The 16732-nt window shown below is 56.8% G+C and overlaps 1 protein-coding gene across 1 annotated transcript; it reads right to left on the minus strand.

Moving 5' to 3' along the window:
- Positions 1–569: 569 nt before the first annotated feature.
- Positions 570–14494, minus strand: ANKRD54 (ankyrin repeat domain 54). The gene is made up of 8 exons (XM_043968069.1): positions 14151–14494; positions 12331–12378; positions 7801–7899; positions 6289–6360; positions 5569–5616; positions 5322–5446; positions 3804–3911; positions 570–3072 (listed from the first exon to the last, which is right to left on the minus strand). Exons 1-8 carry the CDS (start codon positions 14458–14460, stop codon positions 2998–3000), a joined length of 885 nt encoding a protein of 294 aa, XP_043824004.1. The 5' UTR covers positions 14461–14494; the 3' UTR covers positions 570–2997.
- Between the last annotated feature and the right edge of the window lie 2238 nt (positions 14495–16732).

Genomic DNA, 16732 nt, shown 5'->3' on the forward strand with positions numbered 1-16732 from the left:
TGGGTGCCCATTTACCTCCGTCTCTGCTCCAGACCTGTGGAAAAGCTTCCACCCTCAGTTTGAATAGAGTTCATGGAGGAGGACTTGAGGAAGAACCCGACCAGGCTGCAGCTCTAGGCTAGATAAGGCCTTTTCTGAACTCCTCGTGAATACCTGGTATGCTTTAATAAATGCTTAATGCCCAAAGACTGGTGCTAAAGCTTCTCATTTAAGATGTAGATTTTAAACGTCACACCTGCCTGGAGATGTTCACCTGAACCATTCTGCCCCCCGCCCCCTTCACGACTCAGCTTCCCCAAGGGGCCTCGGCTCCTGATCTGTAAGAAGGCTGTGGACTTGCTGGGCATTCTGAGGCTCCGAGCTCCTAGACCTCGGTCCCCGGGGAACTGCCAACCCACTTCCATCCCAGCTCAAAAACATTAAAAACGCCTGCTGAGTGGGACCCTGCCCAGTGAGAAACCAACACAGTTCTTGGCCAACAAGCTTGCATTTTAGTAAGGGTGAGCCCAACACATAGACGGGCAGGAACAGAAAGATGCCCTGTAAAAATGAGAGGCCAACATTGGCGGAGGCAGGGAAGGCTTCCCGGAGGCTGTAAACTCCAGTACCGGGTCAGTGGGAGTCCAAATCACATGGCCTAGTGATGTGGCAGCATATGAGACGTTTGCATCACTGGCTCGTGTACATAACTTGTCCACCCTGGAGACGGCAGTGTGGCCTGAGGAGGAAGCGCCTTGCCCAGGGAGCCGGGAGACTGGCATAAGACCTGGCTCTGGCGCTAAGGGTCAGAGCCAGCCACCAACTAGTCTCGGCCTTCCTCGTATCCTCCCTAAAAAACGAAGAGGCCAGAGTCGCTCTCTAAAGTCTGTTCTAGTGCAGAAGCCCCCAGAGGCCTTGGTACTCCCCAGGGGTCAGGCTACACCCCACTTCGACGGTCGCCCTCCCCCCCCAGACCCTGATGCAGACAGCCCAGGGGGCCTGAGCCAAGAGCCTTGGGAACAGCCGTGCTACCAGCCCAGTGCTGTCCTCCAGCATCCTGGGAAGCCACCCTGGGGATGCCTCCTTCCTGCAGGGGCTGCAGCCACAGCTCCGGAGGACCCAGAAAGGAGAATTCTCATCACCAAAGTCCTTGGCTCTGGCCAACAGTACCACAGCAGAAAATGCTATGATTTGGTCATTAGCAATGACATCAAAGACAAGGGCTGACCATCTGCTTTGGGCCTGCACCCTCCCCTCTGGGTCCTCTCCCCCGTAGGTAAGCTCCCTGAGGGCAGGGACCGCCTGGTTTTTCTCCGTCTCCCCACTGCTCTGCTGGCAGGAGCTCAGCAAATATTTCCTTTTTCCCTCCTTCCTAAGGTTAGTGACTGCTTCCGGGGCGGGGGGGGGGGCCCTCTTCTGGAAGATTCCTTTCAGCCCTGAGGTGGGCTCCTTTCCCTGTCAAAGGTGGGGGTGAGGTCAGCAGGGCAGGCAGCCACCCTCAGGGCAAGGAGGGGCGGTCATCAGAAATTCCACTCTCCTGACACACAGGTATTTATTTTCTGGATCAACTCATACATGTTACAAGGAGGGGTTAGAGAAGGCGTCCTTCTTGGCTCTCCCCATCTTCCCCAGGCCTGTCTCCCTCACCCTCCTTGGCTCTCCCGTGGTGTCTGAGCCAGCAGGTCATTAGGAGCCAGTGTGAGGCTTCTGGCTGCCTCTGAGGGAGGTCCGCATCCCCACGGGCTGCCGCGCACCTGCCGCGGAGGGCTGGAGACGGAGCTCAGGGTGGGGAGACTGAAGAAGGCCGGTCTGAGGACAAGTATTCACCAGGAGGAAGGCCTGGGACTGGATGGCTGGCTGAGGCCTCTCCTGAGCGGACCCGCTGGCCAGGGTGTGGGTGTCTTGCCTGGCACATCACACCCAGCATGCGACGGCAAAGGGCTCTGGACTCAAGGGCTGTGTGACTTTGGCCAGGTCACTTCCCCTCCCTCAGACTATTTCGTTGCATACGATGGGAATGGCTCACGCCTGGGCTGGTGTGAGGGGAGGAGTGCCATGTACACCGAAGCAGGGTGGCCTCTGGCTCCATCTCAGGGGCCGGAAGAGAAGGGCACTGGCAGTCCATGAGCCCCTGCCCCCCTGGTACCCTAGGAGCTGCGGGCCAAGCCTCGGGCACCCAGAGAGCAAGCTCCCTCCATCTCCTCGACCCATTCCCTGCTGCCTGCTGCTCACCAGTCAGGCCCTCCAGTCTGCGATCCCGCCAGGGGCCTCTTGGGGCCCTACTGGGCCCCACCCCCACCAGCGCCCAGCCAAAGAAAGCCCAACCTGGTGATCTGGGTCAAAAAAGGAAGGGGGGGCATAAAAAGCCACGGCATCAGTAACAGTCAAGAGCATGATAAGGAGGTGAGAGGCAGTGACGGATACCGTGGCAGGGCAGCCCAGTCACCGGGATGGGGAAGGGCCACTCCCGGAGGCTCCCGTCCAGCCGTGCCCCTGCCCAGAACCAACCCTTCCAGGGACAAGGCTTCACATACATCTTGGGTGCCCTCCTCAAAGCCGTCCACCTTGGGAAGACTTCAAACCGCCCGTCTCTAAGGAACCCTCACTCAGTTTACTACGACTGGACCGAGGTGCCGAGTCTGAGATTTAAGCGCTGGTGCCAAGAGTGCCAAGCTGGCGAAAAGCTCATGAGAGAGGACGGGGTGAGGGGGTCAGGCCCCTCTGCTCCCACTTGTGTCCAGGAGAGGAGACAAGCCAAGGACATAATGAGGAGAAGGGGTCTGGAAACCCCTATGCTGAGCTCCCACTGCCAGGGGAGGGCAGCACGCCAGCTGGCTACTGCCCAGAGCGGGGCCAACAGCATCGGCTCGGCCGGGGTTCCCGGGGCCGAGGGGCCACAACAGTCCTCACCAAGCAGGGTAGAGCAGCAGGACAGGCTGGCGCGTCCCTGCTTCCTGAGATGGGGATGATGGGAGCTGGGCAAAGGCAGTGGAGGGGACGAGAGGGCCCCCTCTGTGGCTACCTCTTCTCCAGCTTCTGCATCTGCAGGCTGAGCGACGTGAAGCTGGCCAGGAGGTCTGTCACCTCGTCCACCTGTCGGAACCAAAGCAAACCCCTTTGAGCCTCAGTGTCCTCATCCGTAAAATGGGCAGCACTCTACTGTTCTACCTCTATCAAAGGCCCAGGAGAAAAATGACAAGAGAACAGAGATGAACACAGTCCTACTGTACAGGGCTGGAGAGCATGGAAGAGCAGACACCCCTCCCAGCCCTACCCCATGGCTCCAGGCCAGAGTCCCCCGCAGCCATCTCCTTGCTCGGCCCAGAAGGCACCCCCTGGGGCACAGCATGGGCCTGGAACAAGCCAGCACCAGCTCACGAGGCTTCAGCCAGTGCTGAAGGCAGGACCTCTGACCCCTCATATTCCACACCAGCCGGACGTCCCGCCTTCTCCCGAGAGCAGCCCCCTGCCACAAGAACAGGGAGGAGGCCTCCCCAGGGCCGCCTCTTCCTCCCTGCCAGAGGGTCAGGCCGGGAGTCTATTCAAAAGCTCCTTCTCTAGCAGGAATCTCTCCGGCCTGAGACCAGCCCAGAGCGTTAGGCCGGGGGGGCTGTCATCCTCACAGGAGTCTAAGTGACCACGGTTCTGGTTCTTGGAAAAGGAGGCTAAACCCCAGCTGCACTTTAGCACAGCACGATGTTTTCCTGGTTCACGACGCCTACAGACGTTAACAAAAAGCCCAAACTGCTGTGGAGGCGAGCACAGAGGCCGTGGGGTGCCCAGGGCAAGGGGGGAGAAGGGAGCCCCTCGGGGCCAGCCCTCACCTGCTCTTTGGTGCTCGTCATCTGGAGGCGGCTGCAAAGGTCATCCAGCCGGTCGCGCTGTTCGTGCCGGCCCAGCCGTTCCAAGTATTCCCTGAGCATCTGGATGATCTACAAAGACAGCAGGAGGGGGGCAGAGGTGAGGCTCTGGAGCCCCTCCGAGTCTGTGGGCGGGACAAAGAAAAGGACACTGGAAGGTGGCCGTGGCCCTGGGCCCAGAGCAAGAGACAAGCAAGACCAGAAGAAGAGGCCACGGCCTCCGAGTGACCTGGCCTAGGGATCTAAAGCTCATATACCACCTGACAGTCTCCTTTAGGCTCACAACAGCCCTGAGAGGCAGGTGTTATTATTATCCCCATTTATTAACTGGGGAAACTGAGGCAAAGGTGAAGTGACTGGCCAGTCAGTGCCTGAGGCTAGATTTGAACTCAGGGCTCCTGACTGCAGACCCTTCGCTTTGCGCCCTGAGGCCCAATCAGGTCACACTTCTATACTGGTTCCTGGTTTGTTTTAAGAAAAGTGCTTCTGGATGCCATAAAGCATCCATGTCAAGCTGGGTTGTGACTCATCATCATGGCTGCCACTGAAGGCTGTGATCTGCATCAAGGGAAGGTGCGCTCCTAGCGAGGCAATCACGCCCCTCAGCAGGATGGGGGGGGGGTGTCCTTCTCTCTCAACAATGCAGCCACTGACTCACTCCCATTAAGGGCTGGGGACCCTGGGCTCCCAGGGGCTCCCACAGGCCTGGAGGCCGAGATCTAGCCTCTCTGGGCTAGGCCCTGACCCTCCTCAGTTGGAGAATGGGGGCGATGACGGGGCGCAGCACTCACACGGCATCACCTTTGTGACAAGCTCAGCACCTGCCTGGCATTCTGCAGGGTCAGTGGACACAGGCTCCTGGGCTGGCTCGCCTCTGCAGACCTGTTTCCTCATGTGTAAGATGGCCCTGAGCTCTGTGATGCCGTGGGAGTGTGGGATGGGCACCAGCACCTGGTCTGGAGCCGAGAAGGTCTTGGCTCATCTCCATGGCCCCGCTCCTCTCCTATGGGGGTCCATCCTTCTTTATCCAAGAGAAGGACCAGGCAGGAGTAAGAGGAACTTGAGACAACAACCTTGGGGGGGGGAACGAAGCCCCTCTCTCTGGGTACTGATGGGGCCACCCCCAAACAGACCTCTCGGTCATCTCCAGGCAGTAAATCTTCCCCCTCTCCACTAGCCCATTGCAAAGTCTCCTTAGCTGGTATCAACAGGCCTCCCCTTAGACAAGTGCAAGAGCAAACATCACATCCTTTGTCTCTTATTTAACCTGGTGAACACTGTGGTTGGGTCCCAGAGTTCATCAAGGACCCTGGATCTGAGCCAAGGCACTGGTAAGACCCCTGATTCTGCCTCCCAGGCACGTCGCTCACTCCCACCGGCAGCGGAAGGCCTCAGCCGACCCACTTGCTTCTCATTGTCTCCAGCTGCAGGCCAGCCCTGAGCTGGGGGCACACAAGGTGGCACCGAGGGTGCCCCCCTCACCTGCTTCACCTCTAGCCGGACAGCTTCCAAGCAGTGGGAGTGACCCTCCTGGAGAATATTCAGCTTTGACTTGGCCAGGTGCAAGGGGGTCCTGCCAGCCCGGTCCAGGGCATCCACCCGGGCCCCTAGGGAAGCAGGAAGGGGAGAGAGAAATGGGGAGAGGTGAGCATGTGCCTGTGTGTTTGTGTGTGTGTACGGGGTGCTGGTGGGAGGCGGGGAGGAGTAGGTAGCCCCGAAAAGTCCTTACCTCCTCGCAGCAGCGTGGTGATGACAGGAACGTGGTTGGTGCAGGCAGCTGTGGGAGGAGACATGGCATACATCAGGAATCCCCAAAGACAAGGACCTCAGCTTTCTGAGACCCACTGCCTACGGGACCAGGTCTTTGATCACCCTTCAGTCACGCCCATTCAGGAACTACAAATTAGTGCTTGTTGGAAAGCCAGGGGAAATGATAAAATACTAAATCCAAACAACAAAACCATGTAATGGGGACTGGGGGGGGGGGGATAAATTTGATTAAAAAAGAATGTGGGGGCAGCTAGGTGGTGCAGTGGGTAAAGCAGCAGCCTTGGATTCAGGAGGACCTGAATTCAAATCCAGCCTCAGACACCTGACACCTACTAGCTGTGTGACCCTGGGCAAATCCTGGTAAAAACAAACAAAAACCAGAAGACTGGAAAGCCAGGGGCCCCAGAAGGCAGAACTCAGAACTCTCTCTGGGGTCTCTCTCACTAGCCCCAAGGGGATTCAGTGGCTTCCTTCCCCAAAGAGGCTGATTTGGGGTGGGGGTGGGGATTCTCCTCCTCTCTTAGTAGCAGGGACTGAGCCCGAGGGTGTGCTCCTCTCCCTCAGCGCCCCTTTGTCAGGACTCAGAGGAGCCCACCAAGAGAGGGCCAGGGAGCCATGAGGAAGGCGGAAATGCCGGCCTCTGGACGTCAGCCCTGCCTCCCCCGGGGCTGGCACGTACCCAGGTGCAGAGGTGTGTTCCCCAGCCCGTCTCGCTGGTTGGCGTCAGCGCCGTGGTCCAGGAGCAGCTGCACTGCAAAGAGAACGTCCCAGAGGATGCTTGAGGCACTGAGCCCCCCTGGCCGCTCACAGATCCTCCGGCAGCGAAGCCCACCTCCCAGAGCAGCACAGGGGGGCAGTGGAGCTGGGATCCGAGTTCTAATCACCTCCTCCCTCTCGGAGCTGGCTTCCTCAGTTATAAAGGAAGTGCCTCAACCCGCAAAGGCCCGAGGTCCCTCCCACAGTCATCACATGCAGCCCGTTTTTCTCTCCTTTCCAGGCAGAGACTTCCAACATCCCATTTCCCAGCCAGGGTCCAGGGTCTCCCGGTCTCTCTGGCCACCATTCAGCTCCCAAGTGGGGGCTGCTCAGTGCTCCCTGGGGGTCAGTGAGTGTAAGGGAGCCCCCGGGAGGCACAGGCGATGCCCAGAGCCAGTCCTCTGATGACAGTTTAGAAGTGTCCGTGGGCAAAGGAAGGGCCTGGTAACCAGAGGATGGTTCTGGCTCACCCGAGGAAATGAGGTGGTGCAGACTAGACAGGTCGGCTGTGGAACCAAGTGCTTGTAACACTTGTCAAGAATGCAAAGAGCACTGAACATGTAAACAGGGTGAAGGGAGGGAGGGAGGAAGAAACCCCTCAGGACCACAGATCTGAGAGCACCTTCAGCAAGCATAAGGCGCCCAACCTATCAAGGCCACTGACCACCAAGGGAGAAACTCCAAGAGGAAGAATAAGGCAGGGCCTTGCCTCGGGAGGGCTGGGGTCGCCATACCAGGGATGGGGCTAGCCAGGCCTTTGGGAGCCCAAGGCAGAGTCTGGAGGTGGACCGAGCAAGGCTGGGGCCAATTGCTTTAAGTATCTGATGTAGCCCTTAACTCCAGGTGAGGGACATTTGACTGTCATGCTCTCGGGAGAGCATTTTTTTTGAAAATTTCATTTTATTTTGCTTTTTTTGTTTTTTGTTGCCGGGGCAATGGGGGTTAAGTGACTTGCCCAGGGTCACACAGCTAGTAAGTGCCAAGTGTCTGAGGCCGGATTTGAACTCAGGTCCTCCTGAATCCAGGGCCGGTGCTCTATCCACTGTAGTGCCCCCTAGCCGCCCCCAGGAGAGCACTTTTGACCTCCTCCTCCTCTCAGATGTGTGAGAATGAGAGAGCACAAATTCGAGGAATGACTCAGTCACAGAATTACGGCCAACTGGGTGGGAAGACACCAGAGCCATCCCTTAAGTCTGATGCATTCCGTTCACAGAAGGGGAAACTGAGGCCCACAGTGGTTATAGGACTTGCCTGAGGTGTCCTGATTCCCACAAACACCCCAGGAAAATCTACAATTCAGTAACTGATGGATCCAACAAATGCTTCCATCTCCTAGTGGAGACAGCACTGCGTCGGGCAGCCAGAGCCACATTTTGGCTGTGCCCACCCACACAAGACGCAGAAGCCTCTCCCTCGACTCAGCGGAGAGACTCACCGATCTGGTCGTTGCCGTTGCAGGATGCAAAGTGCAGAGCCGTGCGGCCTTTGTCGTCCGCTGTGCACGGATCGACCCCATCTTCCAGCAGCTGCTGCACTGACACCCCCAAGGGTGGGGGAGAAGGAAAAGAGAAAGGGAGTGTTAGCGGAGCTGCAGGCCCAGGGAGAAGATGAGGGGCTGCTCCAGACCGGAGATCTCCTCTGGCCTTATAGGACAAGGGACCTCAAGTCCTCGCTCACCCAGCCTATGACCAGCAGAGCCCAGAGCTGAGCTGCAGGGGGAGGAGGGAGAACGGGACCGCTTGAGTTGTTCCGCCTGGGGCTTCTATCCCCTCCTCCCCTCAAAGCCCAGCATTGTTGCACTGGGAGAGAATTGAGGCGACCACAGGAGCATCAGCACCAACACTCCCCATCCTGGGAGCACAGCCCCAGACTTGCCCTGGAGGAGTCTCCATCTGAGTGAGCTTTGCAGAGATGGGCCCACTGAGGCACAACAGGGATCCAGACACCTCCAGAACTTCAGCTCGAACCACCGAGGAAGAGATAAAGAGAGATGGGGCATCAGTGAGCCGAGCACCAGGAAATGCTCCAGGCAGACAAAGCTACTCCCTCGCAGCTAGGCAGCACAGCAGATGGAGTGAGAAAGTCCCGAGCTCGAATCATGCCCAGACCCTGGATGGTCAGTGAACCTTTCTCGGCCTCAGGTTCCTCATCTGTACAATGGGGACAAAACCAGCACCAAACAAGGTACCGCGTCTAAGTGCTCTGCACGCCTCAGAATGCTCGGTCGAGGACGGCTGTTATCGTTACAGAACTTGTGCCTGCCGACTCCTCGGACAGAGCACAATCTGCACCCGGGGGGAGGACTCAAACCTGGGCACACAGGAGGTGCTTGATAAATGCTGGATGCTCACAACAGAGCCCACGCTCCCAGTAGTCTGGCCTGGGCAGAGGGCAACGAGAGCAGCGCCGTCCTCCTTGTGGACCCTGGGCTGGCCCAATCGCCACATGATCACTTATTCAATGCCCACTGTGTGCCAAGCAGCCCCAACCCTCAGCAGCTTCCATGAGCGGAGTGGCCCGCACGTAGACAATGAAGAACAAACGAGGTGTTCCTGGGGACAGGCACTGGGGGCAGGGGGCAAAAGGACTGATTTCCATGGGAGAGGCTCTAAAAGAACAGATGAAAAAGCCTTTGTCCAGCACTCCCCAAGTGGCAGGCGCAGTGCCGGGGCCGGATGCTCTGCCCAGGTGGGAGAAGACATGGACTTCAGGGAGTGACCACCGGGAGCACCACCCTGGCCAGGCCGACTCCTCCTACACCTGCAGCCCCTGTGCCCTGGCACCTCAGGGCCCTGGCAACCCCACACCAAGCCGCCTCCTGAATGAGGACTGCCTACGCAAGCTCCGCTGCTACTTCTCAGTCTCGGCCTCCCTGAACCTTCCGTGATCACTCCAGTCCTCAACAGAGTCCTTCCTCTGCTAAATTCTACAGCACGTGGAGCCAGTACCGGCCGATTTAACGCTTGCGTACATGAGTTAAGCACTTAGCACATTGCCTGTCACAGAGATCCTCGATAAATGCTTTTCTCTTCCCTTCCCTTCTTGTCACGTGTGTTGGGATTATGCCACATGCTCCTGGAAAGCAGAGAGAGCAGAGGTTTGGGAGCCAGGAGCCAAGTTCGAGTGCTGGTCTCAACACTTCCAGCTGCCCCATCCCAATCTGGAACAAGGGCAGTACCTTGTAAACTAGGCACGTGAGATGCAAGGGCCTAGCACAGAGGGGATGCACTGGCATTCATCCGTCCCCTTCGGAGACAAGGGACAGCCCTGCCCAGAACTGCCCTCTCCCCTTCTCCCAAATCTTCTGCAGACCCTGCATTCCATCCTTCCGGCTTCACTGAAGTCAGGGCAAGAAGTGTTCAAAACCCCCAAACCCACCTGTCCCACCAATACCTGTCAATGGCCATGGGGCCAAAAAGCAAGATGCCCACGAGGCACCAAGAAAATGTGAATCTTAGGGAGGGGAAGGCGCATGGCTCAGACAGTTTTGGAACCAAAGACCTTTGGGGCCCTGGGCCCAGCCTGTGCAGGCCTCACTTCTGGTCCATCCCCAATGGGGTGGTGTGTACACAGTACAGGGACCACTTTGCGGCCCCATCCTGGCACCCAGGAGTCTAGCCTTTTGTTGTAAAATGATGGTAACGCACAGGAAACCAAGCATTCCTGCAAGCATGGAAACGGCTCCAGGCCGGAAGCCCTTGCTCCACCTCAGGAGAGAAGCCTGACCACCTGAGACATATCCTTCCCCTTCTCGGTGCCTCAGTTTCTTCATCTGTAAAATGAGGGGCACCTCCTCCCTGACCACAGAAAAGTGGGGGGCTACCAGGACAGAATGCCACACGTGTACCAGCCAATGATTAGAAAAGGAAGAAGCACAGCTACTCAGCTGCTGAGTTTTCAAATTTGAATCATACTCGATCAGAAATGTTTCATGGGGTTCTAACCACTTCCTGTAACAGGCCCAGCCTGCAAGGATGATTAATCCCCAGCCCAATTCACCTAGGAGCTCCGGCCACAGGCACACCCCTCCCCACACCTTCAGTGTCTCCGAACTTCAAGCACTGACGTTTGGGACCGAGGACAAGAATGACCTTCTCTGAACACCAAACCCAGACGTCGTTCCAGAGCCATCCCCACTTTACACATGCAAACATCAGGGCTCAAATGGGTCAAACAACTCATGCACTGGAGGCAGGTTCTGAAGTCAGGTCTTCCTGGCTCCAAGTCCAGTCCTCTTTTCACTAGCCCAGACTGCCTCTCTTAGAGACTTGGGTTCCACTGCCCCTTCCCTTGTTGTGGGACCTTGCACAATTGAAGGCACTTCACCATTTCAGAATCCCTGCCCTGGCTCCCCTCCTCACTTGGTCACTGTGAGAACCAAGTGGGAGGATGTGCCTGACAGGCCAGACACGGAGAAAGGAGGCTCCTGGGAAAGGGACCTGCTGGTCACAGGGGTCTCATCTCCTGCCCCAAAATGTGATCCTTTGTGAGTGTGCATAAGTCCCCTCCAATAATACTTCTCACAGCTCCGCACTCAGGAGTGGCAAGGCCTACATGCCCTCCTCTGCAGCTTCTCCCCAGAAGGGGGCCCGATAGGGGTTGACTCGTGGAAGACCCTCTCCTAAGGTGTGGTCAGACACCAGGGTCTGTATCAATGTTGGGGGCTCCCTTAACGTGACTGTAACGTATAACCTATATCAAACTGCTTACTGGCTTCTGGATGGGGGAGGGAAGGTAGAGTGGGAGAAAAATCTGAAACTCAAAAAATATCTTTACATGTCATTGAGAAAAATTAAAATAAATTTAAAAAAAAATTTTAAATGTTGGGGGCTTCCCACAAATCCCATTGCAAAGCTCCAGGACAGTGAGGCTCTTGTGAAGCAGGGAAGCAAGGTGCTGAGGGGGCAGCTGGAAGGCACAAAGGTCCTGAGATGGGGGAGTCAAGGACAACCAGGGACACCTGCTATCTCTTGAGAGCTGCCAAGGCAGGAAGATGAGCAGGAAACCCCAAAAGGCCTCATGACACAGGGTGGTAAGGAGGTCAGGAGTAGAGAGCAGTCTCCCCATCCTTACTGCTGAAGTCACTCAGGGGCCTAGAACGTTAAAATCATTTAAATAGCCAAAATGTGAGAGGAACCTTCAACAGGAGATGTCAGAGCTGGGAGGGGCCTTAGAACAGGGGATGGAAGTGGTAGGAGAAAGGGCCTTAGAACAAGGAAGGTTGGAACAGGGAGGAAGGGTCTTAGAACAGGAGATATCAGAGCTGGGAGGGGTCTTAGAACAGGGGATATCAGAGCTGGGAGGGGCTTTAGAACAGGGGATGTCAGAGCTGGAAGGGGCCTTAGAACAGGAGATGTCAGAGCCTCTGGAATTTTAGGGTTCAATGCAATTTATACAATAATTTGCAAGGCAGAACAACACCAAGAATAGGGGGTTCTTTGGTTTAGATCCTTCTCTTAACTAAAAGAAGGATCTTTTCAGTGTTTTAACAATGTGTGCCACAAATACTTTACTTCTCCCATAGGATGTGTGCCCCTGCTGCTGGGTGCCCTTGGCCCAGCTGCTTAACCCTCCTGGTCTGTGCACTGACTCTTTCAGCTGTTCCCTCCAGCTTGGAAGCCACATGACTGCAGGGCAGCGCAGTCTGTCCCACAACTTTGGATTCCCTGGCGGGAGGCTGAGCTACCCCTGCCCCTTCCTTCCTCCTCTCCCAGGCTGGTGGGGAGGCACAGCTAAAGGAGCCTGCAGTCTTAGTGGCTTAGAAGTGGCTTATTCCCAGCTCTTGCTTTCTTCTGCCAGAAGGCTGGTCCATTCACCCACAGAAGCCCCTGAACACGACCACACAGCACAGTCCAACACCTTGTGGAAAAGGAAGCGAGTCTCCCTCCTAGAGGCTCTTCCTGGTCTGTCTTTTAGAGCTGCCCGGACCTCCTCCCCCCGAGTAGACACCTTTGTGAAAACTCACCTGTTTCTAAGTCGTTGGCATTAGCGGCTTCTCGAAGTCTTTTCAGTGCTGTGAAGAGAATCAGAGACAACCATGTAAAAGACAATGTGATTAGAAATAGGGGTCCTCTCTTCTCTATCTGAGCTCAGTGTCTAGGAATGGGGGGTGGGGAGGGCTTCACTCCATTTCACCAGGGAAAAGGTCCTCTGTCTGACCAAGGCGGGGCCTCCTCCTGTTCCCCCGGGTACTGGGGAGCTCCCCCCTCTGCATACCCAGAGATCCTGGGGGACTCCCCCTCTATTCCTGGGACGCTGGGGGGATGCTCCCTCTGCTCCTGGAGTACTGGGGGGGTCCTCCCCCTGCATACCAGGAGGTCCTGGGGGACTCCCCCTCTATGCCTGGGATGCTGGGGAGATCCTCCCTCTGCTCCTGGGGGGATGCTCCCTCTGCTCCTGGGGGGATGCTCCCTCTGCTCCTGGGGTACTGGGGGGATGCTCCCTCTGCTCCTGGAGTACTGGGGGGGTCCTCCCTCTGCATACCCAGAGGTCCTGGGGGACTCCCCCTCTATTCCTGGGATGCTGGGGGGATCCTCCCTCTGCTCCTGGAGTAGTGGGGGGGTCCTCCCTCTGCTCCTGGAGTACTGGGGGGGTCCTCCCCCTGCATACCAGGAGGTCCTGGGGGACTCCCCCTCTATTCCTGGGATGCTGGGGAGATCCTCCCTCTGCTCCTGGGGTACTGGGGGGATGCTCCCTCTGCTCCTGGGTACTGGGGGGATGCTCCCTCTGCTCCTGGAGTACTGGGGGGGTCCTCCCTCTGCTCCTGGGGTACTGGGGGATGTTCCCTGTGCTCCTGGGGTACTGGGGGATGCTCCCTCTGCTCCTGGGGTACTGGGGGGATGCTCCCTCTGCTCCTGGGGTACTGGGGGGGATGCTCCCTCTGCTCCTGGGTACTGGGGGGATGCTCCCTCTGCTCCTGGAGTACTGGGATGCTCCCTCTGCTCCTGGGGTACTGGGATGCTCCCTCTGCTCCTGGGGTACTGGGGGGATGCTCCCTCTGCTCCTAGGGTACTGGGGGGGTCCTCCCTCTGCTCCTGGGGTACTGGGGGGATGCTCCCTCTGCTCCTGGAGTACTGGGGGGGATCCTCCCTCTGCTCCTGGGGTACTGGGGGGGTCCTCCCTCTGCTCCTGGGTACTGGGGGGATCCTCCCTCTGCTCCTGGGGTACTGGGGGGGGGTCCTCCCTCTGCTCCTGGAGTACTGGGGGGGGGGGTCCTCCCTCTGCTCCTGGGTACTGGGGGGATGCTCCCTCTGCTCCTGGGGTACTGGGGGGATGCTCCCTCTGCTCCTGGAGTACTGGGGGGGTCCTCCCTCTGCATACCCAGAGGTCCTGGGGGACTCCCCCTCTATTCCTGGGATGCTGGGGGGGTCCTCCCTCTGCTCCTGGGTACTGGGGGGGTCCTCCCTCTGCTCCTGGAGTACTGGGAGGGGGTCCTCCCTCTGCTCCTGGGGTACTGGGGGGGGGTCCTCCCTCTGCTCCTGGAGTACTGGGAGGGGGTCCTCCCTCTGCTCCTGGGTACTGGGGGGATGCTCCCTCTGCTCCTGGAGTACTGGGGGGGTCCTCCCTCTGCTCCTGGGGTACTGGGATGCTCCCTCTGCTCCTGGGGTACTGGGGGGGATGCTCCCTCTGCTCCTGGGGTACTGGGGGGATGCTCCCTCTGCTCCTGGGGTACTGGGGGGATGCTCCCTCTGCTCCTGGGTACTGGGGGGATGCTCCCTCTGCTCCTGGAGTACTGGGGGGGGGTCCTCCCTCTCTCGGCCCCGCCCCCAGCCCCGCCCCGCTCACCATGCACCTCCCTGCCCGTGGGCCCCAGGTGGCGGTGTGGCCGGGCTGCACGCCGCAGGCGGCCGGGCCGCAACTTGCCGCTCCGCTCATCTCCGGCCCCGGGGCCGGGGTCGCGCTGCCACAGCTCGTGCAGGAGCCGCAGCGGCGCCGAGGCCGGAGCCGGGACCGGGACCGCGGGGCCCAGGCCGCCCAGCACCGTGGAGAACCCGCCGAACGAGAAGCTGCCCTCGGGCCCCGCGCCGCCCTCGGCCCGCGGCTCCCATGCTCCGGCCTCGGCGCCAACTCCCGGGCCTCCGCCCGGGGCTGCCATGACAACCACGCCGACCCTGACCCCCGCCACAGCCGCCGCCGCCGCCGCCACCGCCGTAGCGTCAGCGTCGACGTCACGTTAACCTCGTTCCGGGCTACCTCGGCTGCCTGCCCCGCCGACAGCCTCAAGGGCGGGGAGAAGCCTTCTCCGTTAGGGCCCCGAGGCCCAGATGAGCAGCCTCTTGGACCAATCAGAGTCTGCCATTACCGAGCGGCCGAAACTAATAAAGCCGAGGCTAGATTTAGGAATATGGATTGGTGGCGGGAATCGGACAGGCAGCTTCAAAGTCCAATCGGATACAAGGCGTTCCACTCGCCCCGAGGACCAATCCAATCGCCCTCCTTGAGTCTCTGCCCTCCCCGTTAAGGTTGAAACGGAGATGCTTGCACCTCAGCCAATCAGTGCAAGACTCCACAACCAATCATGAAAGCAAGCTGGGAGGAGTAGCATGGGATTCTTTCAATCAAAAAAAAAAAATGTCCGACAAGCGTTTTTGGTATTATTTTTTTTTGAGTTTATGTTGCGGATGTGGAAAAAAAAAACCCTAAGCTTCCGCCCGTGGGATAAAGTTTCCACTAGCTCCCTCGGGGGAGACGGAAGGCCTCAGAGCGCATGCGTTTGAAAAGGAGGCGGGATCGGAGGAGAAAAAACACAACTTCTGGTTTAGGGTCTTTGAGGGCTGAAAAGCGGTGCTTGGCCAGGGTCGGGGTGGGGAGACTAGAGGCGCCCTCTGCTGGCCTGGGTGCACACACAAAAGTGTGTGTATATTAATATAAATGTAAAGGCATAATACATTCACACATATTTATTAGTCACATACCCCGCACCCCATCCATCCTCAGATACTGACCAGTAGTGTGACCCTAGTAAGTCACTTAACCTCTGTCTCAATTTCCTCAACTATAAAATGGAAATAATAATAGCACCTTCTCACCCCACCCCCCAACTTGTTTTTGCTTCTGATTTACCGAGGCATTAAATTCTGCCAAATCCTCCACAGAACACCCTCATGATCCATTCTCAAAATGATATTTTGCATTTTCCCAAATTATTTGTTCTTTGTATTTTCACAATCCTCCCCCTCCCCGTCTTTGGACTCGTGCTGGAAAAAATGCACATCTGTGCAACGAGTCCCTCCAGCACCAATTAAGGGCTGGAAGCTTCAGACCTCAAAACTGCTTGCTTCCTCCCTCCCCCTCCCCCTCCTCCGCCCCCTCCTTTGCTTTTGAAATCATTGGGGACAAAACTTTTAGGTGGAGTGTTTTTCAGTCTGTGATCTCACCTTCGTCTAAGCTGAAGTAGTAAAAATTGATGGAGGCGGCTAGATACTGTGTATATACAAATCCTACAATGTTACTACTTTTAATAGTCCTAAGGAACTGTAACACCATCCCCCTTACCACCACCCCCCCAAAAAAAAAACCCACCACCAGGCTATGTTAACCTAGAAATTAATGAAACAACCAATATAGGAGAAATAAGGTCTTTAATCGGGGCAGAGGAGCTATAACTGGGAGTATGGGAAAGATGGGGACTGACAGGGTTTATACGGGGTAACAGACACTGCCCTTGAGTTAAGTATAAACATTTCTTAACTACTTAGTGTAAACGAACAAAGGGAACTAACTATAAGACTGCCCTTAAATATAGAAGCTACTTAATGTAAATGAATCCAACGTCCAGGGAGAGTAAGAAGGGGAATCTTTGGGAAGGGATAGTTTGTTTGGGGGGAGACTGGAATTGACAAAGATTGGTTAGGGTAGTGGGTGAAGATCAATCAGTTCTCAGTAAATTGTGGTTATCAGCTATTTCTGCCTATATAAAAACATTTAAACTGCACCCCCCCCAATAATTTGGAAATACACATTAAACAGACTCTATTTCAGTTACAAATTAAACCAGTCCAGAATTAGGAAGGCAGAGATGAGACAAAACTTGGGAGGTTTGGGGTCTTTTTTCTTTTTGGCTCCGCAGACCTCGGAGAAAAGGTCAGCTACTTTGAAACAGCACACAGATAATGCTGACGCATATACCCTAGAAAACAAACACACCCAACACTGCTCCATCTTACTTAAAATCTCAGAGCACAGGATTACTGTGGTTCTAAATGCACTGTTCAGGGAGCATTACAGGCACCCGTCCAAGTGTTAGCTCTGGGATGGTCTGACTTGGTTATTTTCTTCTTTGGTCCACCCCATCTATCTTCAAGATCAAAAGTGGCCTCTATCCACAGGTGAGTTTGACAAACAAGAGGACTCTATTACCCAAAGAA

This window comes from Dromiciops gliroides, chromosome 5 (genome assembly GCF_019393635.1).
Source record: "Dromiciops gliroides isolate mDroGli1 chromosome 5, mDroGli1.pri, whole genome shotgun sequence".
Classification (NCBI taxonomy): domain Eukaryota; kingdom Metazoa; phylum Chordata; class Mammalia; order Microbiotheria; family Microbiotheriidae; genus Dromiciops; species Dromiciops gliroides.